Genomic DNA, 22,194 nt, shown 5'->3' on the forward strand with positions numbered 1-22,194 from the left:
CAAAGATCTGTTGCCATCTTAGTGCATCACTATCAGCAGAGAAGCTGCCCCATCCATTCTGCTTTAGTGCTGAGGAAGGTTTCCTAAGCTAGACACTTGCATTTTCAGAAATGTAAATTTCATGCTACATCAGGCTTAGTCTTGAAGGGAATGGATTTCACTCCCTTCCATAAAACACTGTAGGTCACAGTGAAAGCCATTTTTCGTAAGATTTTCAGTAAGGTGATAAAGTAGAAAGGGTTTTTTCTAGCTACAAGCTGATCACTGTGGAAGGAATATTCACCCACACCGATGTTAGCCTAGTGCTGTAATCTCCCAAGGTGTGCTCTGGAGTCAGCAGAGAAGGTACTGGAAGCCTTCCAGGCCTTCCCTTTGTCTTGATGTGCAGGAGAACCTGTTGGAAGCTTTTTTTTTTTATTAAAAGAAACTTATTTGGAGAAAAGAATTCATCTTTACTTCTAACGCCTTATATTCTCCTGTCGAAGAAAAGCTGTAAACTGTCTGCACTCTAAAAAAACATTCGTGCTGCCTTTAGTCAGGTGTTGACCTTTTCCCATCTTAAAATCATGAAGCATTTGTCTAGCATACAGAAAGCGATTGATTCTCTCTTCAAGATGAGCTGACATTCTAACTATATTATCTCTGATATATGTGTACTCAGGTTATTGACCACATGAGAAAGTCAGATGTTGTGTTTAAAGGGCAGGATAGTATAATCTACAGGCAGGAATGCTAAAGTATTTTGTCTTCTGACCTATGAAATTATTGTGTGTGCCCAAAGATGTGAGGTGTATTTCTTTTTCTGGGTGTTAAGTCTTTGTATTCCCAAGCAAGATGCCTTAGAAAGAATAGAAGATGCAGTGATGGGCAGCCAGTTGGCTCTTGGGGTGTTTCAATTGCAGCAGCTGCTGAGGAACCCTTCAGGCACCAAATCATGCTATGAGATGCTTCTCATCCACTGCCTTTTCTCCAAGGTTTAACTATTAAATTGGGTATTATAAACAACAACAAAAGTAATTTCTGTTAATGTGAATAAGTACAGTGTAACGTTCTGCTCCCATAGAAACCACAACTGTAGCCCACTGATGGGCAGCTTTAAAGGAGGGAGCAACCTACAGTGTGGTTCTGCTCCCACCAATAGTTTCAGGGGTACTTGTGAGTCCCCAGAGCATTGAGGACTTGCTAGGTGGCAGCTGGAAGGAGGTGTTTCCATAGTAGCTGTTCAGATGTACCTGTAGATGAGGACGCTATACATGCTGTATTTACATTGCACATAATGCAGTAAGACTCCCATCACCTGCAGCGAACGAAATGTTCCCATGATATGAAACTGTCAGGCTTCTTTGTGCTATCCACAGTAGGCAAGAAATATGGATGAGTACTGATCAGCTTAATTTTTGAGGAAATAGAGAATAAAGAATTCACTAACTCCCATGGTAACCTACCTGGGATATGGTGTGCTTAACTGATTTTGTTTCTATAATATTGGTCTTTGATAATTGCTTTCTGTAATTGGAATAATTTATGATTATGCTAATTAATCTGCCACCCAATAGGTAGTAGCTGAATTAACCCATATCTGCCCCTCCATTTCTTCTGTAGATCATTACATGATTAGCCTTTCTTACTAATTGATGGCAGTATTTGAGTTCTGAGCAGATCTATTTCAGGATGAAAAAATCAGATATGTTTTTATAAACTTACTGCAGTTATAGGCAGGCTTTTTAAGTCTAGTTCAAGATATAAACATGTAAGGCCTCAAGACAGGCTAATGCTTAGAAAGAAATGTATTTTGGAATGTTATGAGCTACTGTATGACCTCCACTGGTAGAAAATTGAGTGAAGTTAAATACCAGGGGGTTTTAAGTTTGCAGCTCTGAGATGGCAGGTTGGCAGTTCAGCCCATGTACCTCATTTCAATACGGAGATGCAGTAACTTCCTTTGCTGCCTTTATTTTGCATGATTATTTTGTGTGTTGGTTCTGCATATGTTTGTGTGATGAAATTCTCTGATGGCTGCACCACTGCAAGTTTCAACAACCTGCTGGCATTGTAAAGCCTTTACAGTTATCAGGTTTTCCTTTGAATTCATCTCTTGGTTTTGCATCTTTGAAAGCATTCATCTGCTGAGGTTGAAGCACTCCTTTTCTCTTTGAGTGCTGGAATTAGAGATTGCATTCGTAGTGCCATCAGGCCTCCGGATAAAAAGCAAAAGGCAATGCATGCCCCTGTTTACAAATAGCTTTTGATGGCACATCTCTCAACAATTCTACGTTTGCAATCTGTCTGTTTAATGTTCTCCCTTCACAGTGAACATCATTCTTTTAAATGCTCTGCATTAATGTGAACGTTTTTCATCCACCAAGTATTGCAGTCCTACATGCAGTAAAGAGAACTGAGCTGGGAAGGGTGTTTGACTTCAGGGTATGGCCATACCTCCTTCAGGTCTGGAATAGCTATGAAAGTGAGTCATATTTGTTCAGGCTTCCAGTAGATTCTGCTTCTAGTTTTAATTTTTCAGTTCTGTTACAACTCGTCTTGCCTTAAATATTTGGTTTAAATGTTTCAGGTATAGCAGTGCCTTGTGGAAAGTTCTGGGTCTGCTCAGAAATATGCTGTTAGTGAACTAGAGGTGTACAGAAGTATATTGCACACAGTATTTCACAGTATTTATGTGCTTTGAAAACAAATGCTAATGTTCTAGTTTAATAGTGTTTAATTAAGTTGAGAGTCCGTTTATTTGCAAGTTGTGAACTTTAATTGTGAATTATTTGAATGGTGAATGTCATTGCTTAGATTAATATCAGACTCATGTAGTGTGAAATTTAACTGATCGTTGTCCGGTGGTTTGAGCATATGAAGTGCTGTGTTCTGTAAGGTAGCTGTGATTAACTGCTCTTTCTTTTTTCCCTCATCTTTCCTTCCTTTTTTCCAAGTAGAACAAACATAATATCTCTATAACTCACATCCTTACAAGTCTAAACCAGCTCTTTGCCATTTTCTCCTATTTCAGTATATCAATTGGAGTGTCTTTGCTAATTAGCTCCAGGCTCTTCAGATAAGGACTGATTTTTTTTTATTTTTTTTTTCCTTGACTTTGTGAATGCCTGCTTTGTTGGGAATCTCATCCTACCTTACTTCTATTCCACTGTTTATAATAAAGATTGGAGAATCATTTATTGGTGAAGTCACTGAAAGATAAGTGGATTTCCTGCTTCCTCTCTTCATACCTCACCTTGTGTTTTCCCCCTCCCTCCCTTTCCAGGTGGAATGGCTGAAGAATGAGGAGCCCATAGATTCCAACCTGGATGAGAACATCGACACCAGAGCAGATCACAACCTGATCATCCGACAGGCGCGTCTGTCCGACTCCGGGAACTACACCTGCATGGCTGCCAACATTGTTGCCAAGAGGAGGAGCATGTCTGCGACAGTTGTGGTTTATGGTTGGTGGAAATGTGATAATTATATATTGATTATTATGGAAAAGCTTATAAGACTGTACTTTTACTGCCTGAAGTCGTGTTTTTACCATACAACTGATTCTAAATCAAATGGCTGACCTCACTCCCGTCACATTTATTTCTGCTGAGGTCATGACTGTTTTTACAGTGGTTGGAATTATGAGTTTCCTGTTTGTGATGAAAGGTTCCCAGAAGTTGTCAATACTGTCAAAGTCCTCATTCCAGATACCAATAGGCTAATTCTGCTTACGAACGAAGCGATCAGATGAGCAGATTTGTTGTTCCGTGTCTCTTAGAGCCTCTTTCAGCACCTCAAGCACAGTTCTGTGTTGCAGTTAACGGCGGCTGGTCGTCGTGGACTGAGTGGTCCAACTGCAACGCGCGGTGCGGTCGGGGCTGGCAGAAGCGATCGAGGACCTGCACCAACCCTGCCCCGCTCAACGGAGGGGCATTCTGCGAAGGAATGTCCGTGCAGAAGATCACCTGCACTTCTCTTTGCCCTGGTGAGATATGCACAGTCCTAGAAGGAATCACTTTTAAATGGCGCGCTTCAGGTAGACCTTTTGCTTTCGGCAATGCCTGGTAGGCAGTTGTGCTTTTACAAGCCTACTGAGGTTAAAAAAAACAAAACAAAAGAAGAAAAGCTACTTGCATCTGGTACAAGTGAACAAAGCTGCCCTTCTGTAATTTTGGAATCTCTGCTTTGCAAGTACTGCTAAGGAAATTTAGCAATACTAAGCAATAGTAGGATTGTATGCATTCAAGTTCGAAGATCTTGTTTGCCTGGGGTCACAGCGCAGCCCCTTTGGCAAATCTCTCTTCTAGCTTTTATGAGTTCTTGATACAACATGTTCTGAACTGGCATTTAAAAAAAATTAACGTTTTCTATACTTGTCTCTCTGTTGATCTGATTTTTTTTCTTCAGTCTTATGCATGAGAAAAAATGGAGACTCTGGAATCCCTTCCCATTTGGGACAGGGTCAGACACAGCTAAATATCAGTCAGCAAAGCACCGTACTGATTTCTCATGTTGCACAGGGCATTAGCAAGAGATCTGCAAGGCCAAAACTGTGCTTTTTGTGTCAATGTCAGCATCGTTTCTCTGGTAGGTTAATGTGTGGCCTCTTTGCATCAGCCTGTTTTAAGGCAGAATTGGCACTGAAGCATTAGAAGCTAATAGGTGGCACCAGAAACACTTCCTCCTGCAGTTTTAATTGACTACATTTGCAGACTGTTGCACACTGGTGCTATTCTAAAAGCTTCTACATTTACATTCAAGGCGACACATTTTAATGCTGCATTTTAACTTCACATCTGATGCTGTACAACTGTTGAGAAATAAATATAGCCTTGCGTTCTACTTGGTGCAACCGGAGGGGAGATATAAAACATGTTTTCTTTGTAGGATCTTGGAACTGCATCAGTTTGGTAAGCAATGACAATGTTTGCTTCTTTTTTCCCCTCCCCGTTCAGTGGATGGAAACTGGGAGGTGTGGAGTGAATGGTCTGTGTGCAGCCCGGAGTGTGAGCATTTGAGGGTTCGGGAATGTATTGCGCCAGCTCCACGAAATGGAGGAAAGTACTGCGAGGGCCTGAGCCAGGAGTCAGAGAACTGCACCGAAGGGCTTTGCATTCAAGGTGGGTAACAGTTTGCACTGTGCAGCCTGACACAGATCGGGCAATCCAGGTACTGTGGTGGATCTGCCTCACATCTGTGTCAGCAGAGCTCCTATGGGTGGTTTTGCTGGTTTTTTTTTGGGTTTTTTTTTTTTTTTTTTTTTTTTTGTAGCATGTGCTTTACCTATTCATTATCAGATAACTGAAAATGCAAGTAAAGGTTTTCTTCGATGTGTAATTATGACCATCTGCTACAACATATTTCATAGAAAGTGCTACTGAGCTTCCTACTTTTTAATGCAAGTGAACTGGCAAAGCACCAACATGAATACGGTGCAAGAGCTGTTTCGGGTCAAAGCTGATTTCCAGTTTCTTGCGAGTAATAAACAAAGGCAAACCGACTTCACAGTCAGTCCCTTGGGACAGGATTTGCCCTTATTAAGTGTCTGGAAAGCATCTCCTTAATAAAAGGAGAACCCATTTAGGTCGTGTTTCCTTAATGACCCTGCAAGGTGGTGAAGACCACCTGTCCTACTTTGGGGGTGATATCCTCGCGTGCTGTGTGCTTGCATGTCAGTTCTGCATTCCTGTGCTATGCTGTGTTTATGCTTTGGGGGCAAAGGAAGAAATACAGTATTATGCTCATGCTGGTAACCTGGAAGGAGCATATGGCCTGGGGAAAAACCATGCCTGTTAAGCACCAAGATGGATGAATCCATTTTCCCTGATGGAGCAGGCTTCGTTCCATGACAGCAGTCACTGAAACTCCCCAAGTCTTTGTAGCACGGTTTGTTTCAGATACTGACTGGGCATCTGGGCACTGCTGTGGCAACAGTCTTTCCCTCCCAGCTTCTGCTGCTCAGTCTCTCTTCTTCTGAGTTCATCCAGGCCCCTCTGTCAGTCTCTGAGGCATTGAGTTATCACTTTAGTATCAGCTCCGGTTGCTCTCTGATGTAACAGAAGTGCAGTGGGCCAGTGCCATTCTAGGCAGCTCTCTTTCAAGGATTAGCTCTTCTGTTTAATGCTGATTCCAAGAGTGAATTTTCAAGAAGTATTTTAGGACAAAACTCTCTGAAGCTTTTAGCATGAACAAAGGTTTCAAGTTTGGTCACATCTCTATTGGTTTTACTGCAGGTAGAAGAAAAAGGGCAGAGTGCTTGGAGTTGCACTCACAGGCCTGGTACCAATGCACAGTAATTTGGTATTGAGAGCCTTCTCAGTATTTACACACAACAGACTTTCACTGGGACTTGAACAGCATAAGAGGGATCCAAAGCCCCATGACACAGAAGCTGTTGCTCCTCTTTTTGCTGCGCAGTAGCAGAGAGAACGTGCTGGCTCTGAAATTTCCACGTGCATTCAATTAGATTGAAGTATTAAATGTCTAATTTCTTTCATCTTAGAGCATCTTCCTTTATGGGTTGTGCTGTATACATATACTGGTGTCAAATTATTTTTAGGAGCATAATTGCTTTCTCAGCTAATAGGAATTGATGCAATTACCCTATTTTTTGAATTCTTTTTCCCTGCTCATCTTCTGATATGTTCCTTTCCTTCTCTGCTTTTCATCCCACTGGGAATTACGAAGGAAATGCAGTGCAGAGCTTCAGATAACTAATCTCTTGGAGGTTATTTATCAGGCACAACTTGTTAACTTTGTTCCTTTCATGAGGCAAAAATAGAAATGAAACATTCCTCTGGTTAACGAGGAGGAACTCTAATGAAAGTAAAGGGAAGAACATAAGATGCTGGAGATACGTGGCCGTGTTCTGAACAAGCAGGAACAGTTCTAATCCCCAGTGTGAATTTTCTGACTTGGAGTCAATGAATGAAACAGCATTATTTCGGGGGCTGTGCATGCTCAGGTTATCCCCTCTTCAGTCCCTGACCAGAGGAGTTGGGAGTAACAGGAAGAAGGCATCTTTTCAGTCCCAGGAACGTCACTTTTTCCGAGTTCTTGCTTTGGTTTTTGATTGACTGTGGATGGATCCAGAGAGCCCAATCCATGCTTTAGTAGGGTAAAAACCCAGCTTGATGAAGTTGATTTCGCATTTGCAAATACATACTTACATGTTCAGGTAGTGCGTTGGTTCTGTGCGTTATTTTTATGCAAGTATACAGGTCAATAGTTTTGTGTATTTAATAGAGACATAAATATGAGTATATTGTATATTTTGAGGGGTAATTTTTCAAAATGTCACCAACGTTTTTAATATATCAAACATACAAAGAAAAAATTCATAACCGGACTGTCAAGTGATCCACTACCATGTACTGAACTTCCCTGTTGGATGCACTGTGCTCTAAATAAGAGCATCCAAAAAAAAGCTAACAAATATTCAAATAAACCAAGTGAGAAATGACTGAAAAAGAACTTCCCAAAAGAGATTTAGAAAAAAGGTGAAAAAAAAAAATATGTGGACAACGTAAAATATTCATATTGTCAGCAAATACAGAGAAAATGTTTCATTTATAGAGCTAGACAGACGCGATGTAGGAAATAGATATGCTCCATGTAAATTTATTAAGTGCAACTTTCTCTCTCTCTCTGTCTCTGTCTCTTTCTCTCTCTAGATAAAAAACCTCTTCATGAAATAAAATCCCAAAGTAAGTTATTTTCTTTCCTCTTGTAAATATGATTTTTCTCATCTTCTCTGCCATTCTGTTTTATTTGTTTAGAAACTGAATGCAGCTGAAGGTTATATGAAAGGCTTTCATATCTACCGAAAGCATCTTTTTAGCGGCTTGGTGATCATAGCTTTTAGACTAAAAATAAAAGGAGTGACTGTTCTTCAGTAATTTTGTGTCTTGCTGAGCCCTGCATATCTTCACATCAATCTTTTGAGGACTTGTGATTAGGGGAAAACTAAAGAGGTAATACAGGCGTTTGGCTTTCTTGGTTCTAATCTACTCACTACTTGCTCTGCCTTGGTCAGCTCACGCGATTTATCAGCTGGTGAAGGGTGTTGATGTGCTTTACTACGTATCATTTGTATGCTGTTTTTCAGGAGCTCCCATCCTGCATTGTTTCTCAGTTTTCCATTGTTTTCAATGGAATTTTAGTTAAAATAAGAGTGGTACCTCTGGTTTGGATTGATTAATTGAAAGATTTCATTAAAAGAGAAGGCGCCCTTCCATCAAAGTCACAACATCCATGAGGCCTATTCTCTTTTAAAGCTAAGATGTTGCTTTTCTCTTACAAACCTTATACAGCATTTTGAGGATTACTCACTGCTTAATTTTCGACAAAATTTCTTTGAATTTTGACTAATAAATAACTAGATTAATAAATACATTTTTTTTTGTTTAATTCCTTTGAAGGACTTGGAACACGAATCCATTTGTCCTTTGCATCCTATGTAGTGGATGCAATTGTATCTTCTTCAAAGAGAGAGTCTTCTGTGATGGATCTGAATTGTGTGTTTGTCACAGGAATCCCATTATGGGATTTCATGGGAGGTGCATCCCATGTTCTGTGCTCCTGGAACTGCCTCCTGCTGGGTCGCACCAACCGATCTGTGTGAGACTGAATGCAAGTGATGCATTTTTGTACATCTGTGCTGTTCCCATTTAATTAGAGAGTCTTGAAAGAACATTAGTTAAATTGCTTTAATTTCTGATTTATTAAAAAAAAAAAAAAACAACCCAAAAAATACCTTAATGGCATTGATTTTTTTAGCACGTAAGGTTCCTTAGAGAATTAAATGGTTTCTTTAGCTGTGGGGTTAGAAGCATGTCGTACAGCTTGCTGCTATTCAGTGAAACAGGAACTTCGTTTAAGACTGCATGAATCATCACTGATGCAAAATCAAAGTCAATTATGAAGATAATTGAGAAACAACCTGTTCTACTAACTAGCCTTTACATTATGCTCTGACTTTTGGTCCTTACTCTCAAGGACTAGCTGTGTGAAGCAATGGATTTCGAGTTGCTAAGGGGCATCAAAAGTAAGGGAGGTGGAAAATAAGGGAGGATGGGAAGCAGAAAGAATCTTTCCAATCTCCTAGCAAACTCTAATGGGAGACTGGGGGAAATACACGCCTTGCATATCTCCTGGAAAGCACTTATTGTAAATGAGATAATTTAATCAATTACATTTCCTAATGTACTAAACCAAATGTTTCATTTTCTGCTCCTGCACATCTTAAATTATCTTCAGGTGCTGTAGAAAACTTAATCATAGTTAATAGAAACTTCATTACCATCAAATGTGCTTTCAATAAATGTTGTGTAACAGTGTCAGAAGGTGGAGTGAAATATAGGCTACGATTACCACCAACGTGTGTCCTGTAACTGAAATGTGTAAAAGTTGGAGCCCTTAGCAGCAGACACATCAGGGCTGGGAGGATGCAATTCTTAACCCATCTTTGGCCAACTGATTCCCATTTGTTTGTTGGAGACAAATACCACTCTTTCCCTTGACTTGTTTGTACCAATCTACAAAAATGAAGCTGGTGATGAAGTATCGTAATTAATTCCCCGTAACAAGAAAATAGACTGGAAATAGTAAATTGGAAGGATGGAAACATGAACAATTTCTGTACTTTCTGTACGTGGTGCCAAAGAATAAAATGGAGGTACAACAGTATGTGATTCATGTGTTGGATTGGGATTCAAGTATTCTTGGTTTGAGGTACTTCCAGGGTCTTCCTTTGTGCCCTAGTGGTCTTGTGTTTATTTCAGATGGAAAATGTAGAAGAGAGGCAACTCCCTTTGTTATTCTGATACATTTCCATTGTCAGCTAAAAGCTTACTTTCAGGAATTAAAAATTGCAAAATGGTGCAGAAAAAGAAATCTTTTTCTCCGTAATTTATTTGGTAAAAGCGTGTTGTAATTGTGAATTTGGAACTGAGCTGTTTATTCTGAGGTTTCTCAGTTGTGATTACTTGTCGTGAGAGGCCACAGCGGATGGATGTCTCCTGGAAGTTGATATTTGCACTAACTAAAAGCTCGGTGGTGCTTTTGTTGTTGTTTTCCTTTTCAAGCAGATTGCAAACATGTTAAAAATTGGAATGTTTTTCAGTATGAGGTTATTTGAAAATAGCAAATCTCTATGTGCCTCAGCCTACTTAGAACAGTGTTTTCCTACTCGGTTTCCTCGCTGCTGCAATTCGAATGGTGTTTTTTATTTCTGTTAGAATACAGTTGAACTTCATGATTGCATTTGGCAGCTGCTGTGCCTTCCTAGGAAGTTCAGCTTTGCATTGTTGTAGGCCATGTAGTTCATGTGGGAAACTGGTGAGCCACAAACACCAGCTTTTCAAATGCTGCCCATAGGTCATAATTTCCTCCATTTCAGTGGTTTGTGGTTTCATGTTCAAGAATTCAGCTGAAATAAAGTCATCTGACTCCAGAAAAAATAAGATGCACAGCAGAAGCCTCCTCCCAAACATGAAGTAGTTTCACTTAACATGTTGGATTTGACTTCCTACCATACATATTCAGTGGTACTGAATAGTCTGTTTTTCCTGAGTATTTTTTGTCACTGTCATTTGTTATAAATGCATGTTTTGTACCAACATGCTCCTCACCTGATAGCAAGAAGGTGCTATTCTATCTCACTCTACAGTGGAGTAGAGTGAGATAGCAGGTGATGCACGGAGTGAACGTACACCATTATCTCTTCCTCTAAGCTGGAGTTTGGCATTAAGGGAGCTGTCTGAAGACTCACTATGTGCACTTCCAAGTAGTTTAATTTCATGGTATGTGGTCCTAAATCCCAGGAGATCTAGAACAGTGGGACTGGATAATTCAGTTACATAATATTTGCAGGTTTTATTTGGGTTCATTCTTTCAAAAAAAAGAAATTCCTCTTCTCTGCTGTAAAAAGTTGGAAGTCTTAGGAAAGTTGGTTGTAAGCTTAACGTGTGGATGTGGTCAGAGGAAAGACTTTGTGCTCCAGCTTGTTTCCAACAGCAGGATTCCACCAAGATATGCAGGATACTGTCAGCCATTGTTCAAGCTTTGAGAGGGTGGATTGTTCCTTCTTAAACTAAAGCTCACAAAAAAACAAAAAGGGAAGGAAGGGAAAATCTTCACTAAGAATTTTTTTTTCAGAGGATTTATGGCATCCTAGATTAGTTCTAGAACTGAAAACAAAAAACTTACATGTCCCTGGAAGCCGTCAGTAAATGAGAATCCTGCAGTACATAAAACAACTCCCCCTGGCTTCAGTTCTTCCATGTTCTCCCCTCTAAGGGCTGTATTACCATACTTTAATGATCTCCACTGGGCAAGAATGGTAAAAGATGGCATACCTGAGTGCACAGCCTGAGCTAGCAGGGTGTGCTGAGGAAAGAAGGTATTTAGTGGTAAGCACTCTGCTTCTGACTGCTACAAGTCCAACTATCCCACTTCAAGAAAACCTCAAATACCATGATGCAACTCGTAAATCAATATAAGCTTAGTACACAGAATGAGGCACCAGGAAATTTGTTCATGCTTTCAAATGCTTGCTCCTCGGTGTTCTATCCTGCTGTGATCTGCCCCAGGTTTATGCCTCAAGCTTTATTCCTCTGGCCATGAGTCTGTGGCTGCGGACAATCCCCATTGCTAGGAACACACTGGGCATTTTCATGAGTGTTACTGACTCGGTACTCACTTTTTTTTCTCCTTCAGATATAGAGACAGCCAGTGACATTGCCCTGTACTCTGGCCTGGGAGCAGCAGTGATTGCTGTAGCTGTGCTGGTGGTTGGTGTTACCCTTTACAGACGGAGTCAGAGTGAGTACGGCGTGGATGTGATTGATTCATCTGCACTGACAGGAGGCTTCCAGACATTTAATTTTAAGACAGTCAGACAAGGTTAGTGTTGTGATTTCATTTTCTTCTCTCCAGAGCCCCTACTACAAAGAGATACTAAGCTCATATGCGATGACTGGCTGCAGGAGGGCATTCCAGCCTAAAGCTAAGGCAGACACATCTGGAGCCAGGGAAGGGCAGATCTGGCATGTGGAGTGGGATCTGGGGGTTGAACAGTGATGTCTTTTGTAATCTCTGTTACTGATTTGTCACACCAATTTGGACATACAGTCTTTCTTGACCATGCTTTATGCGCTTCAGAAATACTGTCATTAGATTCTATGCTGATGTTTGTGACTCATAGTAAGTTATCTGAGCTAGAATGCTCCTGGATGGACAGCTGTGATATTCCTCCCCTTATTAGTCTTGTCCTACTTTCAGTCCACTTTTCCTCAGGCATGAAGGTGTCCTTTTGTGCAAGCTCACCAAAAAGCTCTACCCAATGGGTTGTAATTAAAGACAAAAGCACACACACAGAACCAAATCCAGAACAGAGCAGAAGTTCCTTCATGGATTTATGCACATTGGAATTGCCTGAAGTGCAGAATAGTGATCAAGTACCTGATGAATCTTCTGCATGGTTTCATCTGGGTCTCAACATCGTCCTCTTTGATTTTAAGATTTGAGGCTGCCAGGGAAGAAGAGTAAATCAAAAAGGAAATGATGGTGAGGTCAGGAAGAGATGTCTGATACAAGGAATTAAAGCTCAGTTATGTAAATTTCCAGTGCTTACTTTGGTACTTTTCTTTTATATTGCATAGAACAGAGCAAAGAGAGCTTTTACTCTCCAAATACAATTATTTTTCCCAGGGCTGCAGTGTGTGCTGAGTGCATCAAACAAGTTAGCATTAGATGCACATCAGAGAGATCTCTTAAGTCTTACCTGTCTAGCTCCAATTTATAGATGGGGAAATCAAAGTGCAGCTGAGTACTGCTTAGGATTTACAAATACATCTAATGGTTCACTGAAAGTGACAGTGAAATACAGGCCTGACTTTTTATTTGCAGGCAGCTCTCGAGTGCAGAGTGATTTAAGCTCCAGACATTGCTAAGGAGGGAGGTATTAACTGCAGCAGGCTTAGTGGCACAGTTCAGGCTGGAACTTGGGCTGGGTTAATGGGGCACTGAGGCAGGTGTGCATGGAATATCATACAGTATGTAAACATTTCCATGGCTGTTTAATAAAGAAAACACACCACCACCAGTCACGATACATGAATCAGACATGAGTCATGGGTCTTAGGCTGCTTAGACCCATGCCTCTATTATTTCTCACTTCTCAGTGTAAATGCAGCTCTTGTAACCTAAGGGCATAGTTTAAATCAAAGACATTTATTCATTTCAGGATTGTAACTCAAATTCAGTGCATGATTGGGATTGCAGTCCAAGATTCCACATTCCCACTTCTCTGTGTTTTATGAAGATCTACACAAAATGGATGGAATGTTCCCTATCCACAGTATCATTTCTTCAGCAGTATGTTATCTAGGTGCATTATTCTGCTTCACTACATGCTGTACAATACAGTAACTAACTGCCTGATCCACTTCATTTCACCAGGTAACTCCCTGCTTTTGAATTCATCCATGCAGCCTGACTTGACAGTGAGCAGAACGTACAGTGGACCTATCTGCCTGCAGGATCCAATGGACAAGGAGCTAATGACAGAGTCTTCACTGTTTAACCCACTGTCAGACATCAAAGTCAAAGTTCAGAGTTCGTTCATGGTTTCCCTAGGGGTGACAGAGAGGGCTGAATATCATGGAAAGGCACATTCTGGAACTTTTCCTCATGGGAATGCTAGAGGTTTTGGAACAATGCAGGCTAGAAACAAGGCTGCATATATTCAGAACCTGTCTTCAATTTCAACAAGAAATGAGCTGAAGACAACTGCTATCTTTGGACACCTGGGAGGTCGTTTAGTGGTTCCAAATACAGGTGAGTAGATCCTTTCTTATCAATAGCACATAATTTTATATGAAATTCATTTTGCTTGATGCAGTGTTCTATCCATTCATTCTATGAATTAAATACGTAAAAAGTAGGAGCTTCCATACTGCAAAGTCTATGAAGTAGAGCCTCTTGCCTACACAGGAGGTGGCTATGATAAAAAACAAAGCTTGAGATTAGTAGTAAAGACGTATTATGCCTATTTGAACTGCTACAAATTACCACCTCTTGATGTCTTTAGCATGAAAGTTATATTAATCAAAGCTGTAGCTCACTTGGATCCTGATCCAAACGAAGCACTCCCCGGAAAGGAAATTGCTCTTGGATCAGGATCTCAGATAATGGGGTCAAATTCAAAGCAGAGTCTACACGCATCAGCACCTGACTGCATTAACACTGTCAGGCTTCATTATATTATTAAAGTTTGCAGCACATAACAATTAAGGTGTCTCAGGAGAAATAGGAGAACTCTAGTGTGGCTTTCATTACCGTGCTCCTGGCTTTCTGGTTTTCTCTTTCTTTGAGATGAGCACTTCAAGGTTGGGCTATGCACTGAAGCATTGCAAGAGGAATGCTCAATTTGCATTGTTTAAGAAGTACAGTTTGTTTTGTGACTTGAGAGTTTTGTGAGACAGAATTTGAGACTTTCACTTCAGTTAAATTAGCTGGGAACATACAACATCAAATAAAGGATGTTGAGATCATATGCCTGCAGCATGCTTGCACTACACCACCATGTTCATACGGTGCTGAATAAACTCTCACACTCAATAGTTTCTATAATGGCTGGATGCCCCGATTTCTAGCTAACAGGTTATTGTTTGAATTCTCGTGATCTTTACTCAGGGTCTCCTTTAAACTCAGCTTTGCATTCAGCATCTTTCCCAAAGGTAACTTCTGCCTTTGCTCTGTTGTAGGAGTCAGTCTGTTGGTGCCACATGGAGCAATTCCTGAAGAGAGCTCATGGGAGATCTATCTTGCTATCAACCCAAGAGAGTCCAGGTAAAACATATGTAAAAAGCCAATGTCAGTAGCTTGCAGAATGTGTGCAAGTGGCTCATCTCATGGATTTCATGTGAAGATTGTCTATAGGAATGGAACATCTGTCTTCAGTGGTGCTGGTAGGGCCACACTGCTGTGACATACGATGCTCTGTTAGATACATGGCTTTAAATTCTGTTGCCAGCAGCAGCTGTGGGTGTTTTCATCAACTGCTGCAATCACTTCAGTGGCCTTCGTTCCATGTTAGAAGGCCGAGAGATTTTGGTCCCAAGTCAGATGCTTGGGATTGAGTCCTCTCCTTTCTTTTATGACAAAGCACAGTCAGAGAAGCAGATTATTTTAGATATTTTTTTTACAGTCATTCCTACAGAAATGTTTACTTCCCAGTTGGCTTTTAGCTGCCAGGATTGGTGGAACATAGTCTTTGTTTTCAGATGTGTTGCTTGTTTTAGTTTTGTAGGAGTTTCTTTGGTGTGGTTTTATTTTTTTTTGTGAGGTAGATTTTAAGGAATGAATTGAAGAGAGCAAACTGAATCATACAAAGCTCCTATGAATTTTAAAGCTTGGAACTATTTTCTGAAACTTAATCTGAAATCTATTCTGATTTTTCTTCCCCCTCTTATCTGAATTCCTTTGTGAGAACTTTCCTATTCTGTCCCCATCTGCTGCTACAGGTTTTTGATCATTCTCAGTGGAATATTAAGATATGTAAAAGGAAGGGAAGAAGAAGTGGGGGGGGGGGAACAAAACAACAAACCCACAGCTGTTTTATCTGCAATGGTTCTGCAGAAGGGAGTTAAAATAGGTTAATTAAATACAAGCAGCAAATTTTGCCTACTGCTTTCCTTTTTATCGTGGGCAGAAACGGAGGGAGCAAACCCAACAGAAAATTATCACAGGCTGTTTTACTGCCAGTTGAGGCAATGTTGATGCATCTTTCACCCATCTGAACTGAGGGAGAGAATAGCTGTGCTGTACCTCACCAGCAGAAGAATTATAACCATTAAAAATACAGCAGCTCGTGTTGTAGATTCTGAATGAAACCTTGTGCACATCGTATCGTGCTCAGTGCAATTTAATTTAACACAGGAGTTAACCACATAAGAAGATGCATGCAAGAATGGAGACTTCTGTGGTTCTTGTAAGGATTTGAGATCAATATAAAATGTGTTGGAGAGAACAAGGATGGTATTGTTCTGATTTAGGTTAATTGGGAATGGTTTAGCTGTCGCTTAGGTTGGTATGAGATATATGTTGATAGGAACAGAGGTGATGGGGGGAACTGTTTGTATCTGCAGTGTTTTATTTCATTCCTGGGCCTTGAAAAATCAGGGCTTTTTTTAGATACGAATCGTCACCAATGGCACAACTTAACCAAAACTCTATTCACATCTCCTCTGTGGAAATATTGTTTAATCTTCACTGCTGTGGAAATATTGTTAATGGCATTCTTTGCAGGCAGAATTAGATGGTAGCACTACCAGCTGGTGCACAACACGAGGCTTACTTGTATAGTTTCCAGTGTTTCATTTTGTTTAAGCAAATCAAAATGTATTTTAAAGACCAGAACCTAAAAAGGCAGCCAATGATTTAAGTACTTGTGGCCCAATAGTTCTGTTTCACTTCCTGCTACCAAATCTATATGAAAATTAGTGCTCTAGTTTGGCTTGCTTATCTTTTCTGCAACAGATGAACGAAGCACTTACTTGGATTTTTAACTAAAACATTTAAAATTCGTATTGCAGTTAGTGTGAGTACATTTTCACTCATTTAAAAAGGTCCTTAAGCGTTGTTATTCATCCTCAGCCTACAGCCAGAAGGCCCAGATGTCCTCCTGGGACCAGAAGTGACATGTGGTCCTTCGGATGTCTCTGTCAGCTCTCCATTTGCCTTGACTATCCCACACTGTGCAGAAGTAAATCCAGAGCACTGGAATATCCACTTGAAGAAAAGGACTCAGCAGGGAAAATGGGAGGTACGTTCATCCTTCTGCTCCCACTGAAAAGTTATATACACTAAATGGAAAACATGATTGCTGTTAATCAGGCAGGAGCTGGTTGAAGGTGGTGCAAGGGACAGAGCAATCAAAACAGTTTTAAAGGAAGCATTTTTTCTCCTTCTAAAAAAAATGAAACATATTTTACATTTTGTTTCAAAGTAGTTGAATTCTATTCAAGTGCTGAACGGAAAGATAGAGGAAAAGGGTCAGCACTTAATTGTACTGCTCCTGATGGAACTGTTTGATTCCCTGCATTGTAAAGAAAACAAAGAGTCATTAAAACACTTGTGGATACCTTAACTCTATCCATTTCCTCCTGTAAACCACCATATTGTTGTGGCTCTTGTTTAAACCATTTCAAATTCAGCTTCATTTTCCTCATAAAATTCATTCCATCCACTGTCAGCCCCATCAGTGTCAGTTACAAGCAGCCCAGAATTAATGAGGAGCATAACACCAGGCTGTAGCTTGCTCAGATATCTCATCTAACGATGCTGTAATGCAGAACTAAGCATGAAATACAAAAGAGTGGGTTAGGTAGTTTTTTGATGAAGGTAAACAACTGTAGTGGATGTTCTGAAAGGATGTCAAATACCTGCGATTGTTCAAGGTTTGCTTATTGACTTCAATCTTCAAGGTAATTTCTTACCTTGACATTGGGGAAAAAAAAATTAGATAGGGAGTCAAGAACACTTGAAAAAAGAAGCTCAAATTGCTTAGGCATTGTCATTATTATATGCTGTTATGCATTGAATTCTGTACAATGTATTGCCAGAAATCCTCTTGCTGATTCAAGGCTAAATGGAGACTATTCACTTGCATAGTTAGACAATTTTCCTCATTCTTTGAGATCAACATGAGTTTAAGGACATGAAGCTGGCTCTTGGGAATAACTTTGCATTCCAGTTGTACACAAATGATGTCATGACATCTATTATCAAAGCCTTTTTGTTGGTGGTTGTTTTTCAAACTTGAATTTCGTTTTGCAGGAAGTGATGTCTGTGGAAGAGGAAACTACTTCCTGCTACTGCCTGCTGGATCCTTATGCCTGTCACATTCTCTTAAACAGCTTTGGAACTTATGCACTTATTGGAGAACCCATCTCTGAGTGTGCCGTCCGACAGCTGAAAGTAGCGGTTTTTGGCTGCCTGTCTTGCAATTCTCTGGATTACAATCTGAGAGTGTATTGCATGGATAACACACCTTGTGCGTTTCAGGTACGTAATTTCACGTGGATGTTTTGGTTTTAATTTTTTTTTTCCCCTATAGAATATTAGCATCTCTTTATCCCTAGGGCTGCAGCAGCAGTTCAGAACTGTGATGTATATTCCTTATCACGCTCATTACCCTTAGCTGTCATTAATCACTTGAGGGATTCCTTTTTATAATATGAGCAAGAAGAGATTGTATTCTTATAATTAAATTCTTGTAGGAAAAGATAGTTGTGCATTTCTCCTTTTAAAAAAAAAAAAACAAACAATTAAACCAAAAAATCCCCAAGCGTAAATTAAAATTAGTATGACTTTGCATTCCAAGGCAAAACAATAAGATTCACAGGCTATTGTAGCCATGGTGATTCAAGAAGCTTTAACGTGTTTTTCTTTTGAGAGCTGAAATGGAAACGGTTGTAACCAAATTTTTTACTTCCTCTTCCTATTGTACAGAATAAAGACACAAATCTTAATGGAGCACACGCTAATGCCTTTGTGCTCTAATAAAATCAAAGCCACTGAAAGGATGGTTAAAGATTTACAATGGCTTTGTAATTATATCCTTTATATTATTCACACAATTTGTGGGCTGGAAGTATTTTCCTGGATGTATCTGCCTGAAATTCAGACCAAATTCCTTCTTCAGGTATTTGTTGAACATGTAAAAGGAAATCTGGCTCTCATGTTCACAGTTCAGTGACTCAGCATTGGTTATGAATAAGCCCTAGCTGTAATCATTTAGTATTGTGTAGCAGTTTTATAGCATTTCATAAAAATGAAATTCTAAGTAGTGTAATTTTTATGTTTTTATATGCTTTTAGTTAATATTTAATGTACAATTTTATAATGTTCTATAATTTCTCGAGTTGTATAAAAATAATCTTGTTTCTCAAACTGTGACGTTCAGCAGAACCACCAGAGTAACTTCCAGTGGAAAAGCCCAGCTTCAACTTGGAACTGAAACATGAAGACAGGCGTTAAAGAGCTGCAGGACCCTTGTGGTCTCTTTCTCAATTACTGCAGTCCTAGGGAAGGTGTGTTGGCATTGACACTGAGGGAGTCAAGAAAATAATCCTAAGTAGCATCAAGGACAGCAAAAGAGCTGACAGAGCCTGACAGCATCCCTGGAAGTCCAGTGGTGGAACACAAATGGCAGAGCCCACTGTGTGACAGAAGCACCCCACTGCTGTGGATGGCCTCAGTTCCTTTCACAGAGATGAATTTTCATCACAGTTGGTGTTTGTTTCTAATAGTAAAGAATTCTTTTCTCCTCTGCCATTGCAGGAAGTGGTTCTGGATGAAAGGCTCCAAGGAGGACAATTACTGGATGAACCCAAACTTCTGCATTTCAAAGGGAATACCTTCAGTCTCCAGATATCTGTCCTCGATATCCCTCCTTTCCTTTGGAGAATCAAACCTTTTACTGCCTGTCAGGTAATTGCCCATTTTAATTGTTTGCATTTTAATTCAGAGGCAGTAAGAATTTCCACTGGCACAAACATAACAGGACAACTCTCCCTATTATTTTTGAACGGTGTGGTTTTAATCTCTGAGATGCTATAAAAATGCATTGCATTATGATTTTGTCAAAAGCAGAATGAAACATTTCAAATGCAGCAGAATACTTAACAAGTATCTTTTAATAGAAAGCAAGCTTGTGCATTTCCTTATTTAAACTACCTCCAGTGGTGTTTATTGCTACTGAAAACATTTTTGATATCTTTGTCATTCCAATTTCAGTATAATTATGAATGTATGGCTGAAAATGAGAGGATATATGTCCGTATTTAAATGTCATGACTTCAAATTACAGCACACGCATTCTTAGAACTGATGAAGAGCAAATTACTTTTCCTGTAAGACATTAATTAGAGAGGCTGTTGAAAACAGGAAAGTGTAAATCAAAACATAAGATGAATTTCAAATGTATTGGTTACTGGAAGCTATAAGCCATGTGCTGGCAAATAGAGTGAGGTGGTGTTTTAAAATACAGATGTCTTTCATCTTGATTTTTAGCAAAAAAACACGTCTTCAATGTAATGACATGGAAGGTTTCTATTAATACAACAAATCAGGTTTTGCCTCAACTTGTATTATAAAAACAGCCCTGTCTTTTGATTTGTTGTCTGATCATTGAAGACTGTGGGGCTGTGTTTGCTTTGAGGAAGGCTCTGAGCACAGCAAGGACTCGAGGTTTCTGAGAAGGGTATGAAGAACCTCTGCTGGCAGAACAATGCCACAATGCTGATACTGAAGGCAAAGAAACATTTGCATTTTATAATTGAGTATAATTTGAACAGCAGCTGAGGAAGATGATGATTGTTTCTTAACAGAAACTGCTGACCAACTTGCACTGGCACAGTGAAATGTTTTCTGCTGTGGCTCCTTGGAGTGTTTACTCATTTCTCTTCCACATAGCAAGGCTTTAAGTTTGGGTTGTCTAGAACAACTGAAAGCGCTGATGCAATGAAACCATTGTCAGACACTACGATGAGGAAATGATTTATGTTAATGATTTCTCAGATTAGCAAAATCCATTTCAAGGCTTGAAGGGACAAATCAGCACCATGTAAAAGTGCAGCGTTAAAGCAGTTTATAGCAGGTGGCAGACAGCATAGCCCAGAGAAATTGTTAGTGCCTTTGTTTGTCCTGGCCATTCTACAGGAGCAGGTGCTCAGTGCTTGGCATCCTTTGCACCATACAGATATATAAGAAAGGGGAAACTTTGAGAACTAGGCTGATAGAGCAGGAAGGGGCTGCGGTGAGCATGGTAAGAACCAGAGGCAACACCCACAGTTAACAGCAGCTGTTTTCCTGGCATCTTTACCTCTTGGAAGATCCAGCATCTCACTCATTTCCCCCATTCTGGTGGGCTGTTTCTCTCCCAGGAGGTCCCATTCTCCCGTGTGTGGTGCAGTAACCAGAAGCCACTGCACTGTGCCTTCTCCCTGGAGCGTTACACTCCTGCAACCACACAGCTGTCCTGCAAGATCTGCGTCCGGCAGGTCAAGGGGCACGAGCAAATCCTACAGATCCAGACATCCATCCTCGAGGTAAAGCATCCTTTCCTTTTCATTTTCTTTTGTCAGGCTGTGTAGCATGAGACAAACTGTGCCCTGTTTTTGCCCCTTCTACCTCATTGGCGTTTCTCATGCCCTGTTTAACGCTGCAACAAGCACAGAGCATTCGGTTCTATTTCCAGCATTTACTGAGATTCTAGAACACTAAAAATAATTTATATGTATGTGAGATGATGGTCATGTTTCTCTTGTGGAAAGTTTTTGAGTATCTTGAGAGTTTAAAGAAGAATAGCTTGCCTGGATGCTGTTTGGCCACAGCAATGGTGTTCAAGCAGGCAATGCCTCCAAAGGGCAAGGAGAACTTATGGAACTTAGGAGAACTAAGATGCTTAGGCTAGTCAGCATCTTTGCTGATTGTTTAGAAAGTATTCAGAAACTTCTGGATTAAAGGTCTGCGTCTGTGTGCAAACAGCAATATGCAGAGAATGTAGATCTAAATAAGAAAACCTCTAATGTAATTCAGATAAAAAACAGGGACATACCTGTCCACAGAGCCTCAGAGTGTCACAGTTGTCCCCTCAAGCAGATGTGCTGACACAGCTTTCTGAAAAGGTGAGAGAAAAGTGGGGATAATTAGACTGTGAAGTAAATATAATCAACAACTGAGTATTTGAATCGTTCACAGCTTTAACATGCACCAAACTAACCGGGTAGCAGCAGCTTATCTCACAAGTGCAGGGTATGAAACCTACCATTGTTCTGCAGGTTTAATTTGAACAGACAGACATTGTGATATATGTGCAGTACCTCTAGTACTCTGCACAGATGACTTTTGGAATGTGTCATAAATGTTATATGAAGAGACTATAGCATCACTGTTATTTAATATTTATGTCACGTTGCACTGAAACAAGTAATTCATGGAAGTGGGACGGTTACACAAGTCTGGTATAATTGCATAGGAACAGAACAGGCCCAGTCCACCAAAAGAACCTGAATTCCACTGATAAAGAATTTAGGTGTCTGTATTTTAGGCATATGCAACTGACCTGTCACTGCTCTATCGCACTTTGTAACCCCACCATAAACAAAACTCCTGTGAAAGAAAAATGACACTATTTTAAACGCT

The 22,194-nt window shown here is 40.1% G+C and overlaps 1 protein-coding gene across 4 annotated transcripts in view; it reads left to right on the forward strand.

The window, feature by feature from the left end:
* Nucleotides 1-22,194, forward strand: part of UNC5D (unc-5 netrin receptor D) — a 135,351-nt gene that overhangs the window by 109,656 nt on the left and 3,501 nt on the right. For 2 of the 4 annotated variants that reach the window (XM_052701824.1, XM_052701822.1), the window contains exons 5-15: nucleotides 3,266-3,446; nucleotides 3,800-3,967; nucleotides 4,938-5,102; nucleotides 7,656-7,688; nucleotides 11,701-11,886; nucleotides 13,444-13,821; nucleotides 14,751-14,835; nucleotides 16,642-16,810; nucleotides 17,824-18,051; nucleotides 19,330-19,479; nucleotides 20,934-21,098. In XM_052701824.1, coding sequence (XP_052557784.1) covers nucleotides 3,266-3,446; nucleotides 3,800-3,967; nucleotides 4,938-5,102; nucleotides 7,656-7,688; nucleotides 11,701-11,886; nucleotides 13,444-13,821; nucleotides 14,751-14,835; nucleotides 16,642-16,810; nucleotides 17,824-18,051; nucleotides 19,330-19,479; nucleotides 20,934-21,098 — 1,908 coding nt within the window. The remainder of the gene's footprint in view (nucleotides 1-3,265; nucleotides 3,447-3,799; nucleotides 3,968-4,937; nucleotides 5,103-7,655; nucleotides 7,689-11,700; nucleotides 11,887-13,443; nucleotides 13,822-14,750; nucleotides 14,836-16,641; nucleotides 16,811-17,823; nucleotides 18,052-19,329; nucleotides 19,480-20,933; nucleotides 21,099-22,194) is intronic. The other 2 variants (XM_052701826.1, XM_052701823.1) reach the window with 2 other exon arrangements.

Source organism: Tympanuchus pallidicinctus, unplaced genomic scaffold (genome assembly GCF_026119805.1).
Source record: "Tympanuchus pallidicinctus isolate F22 unplaced genomic scaffold, pur_lepc_1.0 scaffold41, whole genome shotgun sequence".
NCBI classification, from domain to species: Eukaryota; Metazoa; Chordata; class Aves; order Galliformes; family Phasianidae; genus Tympanuchus; species Tympanuchus pallidicinctus.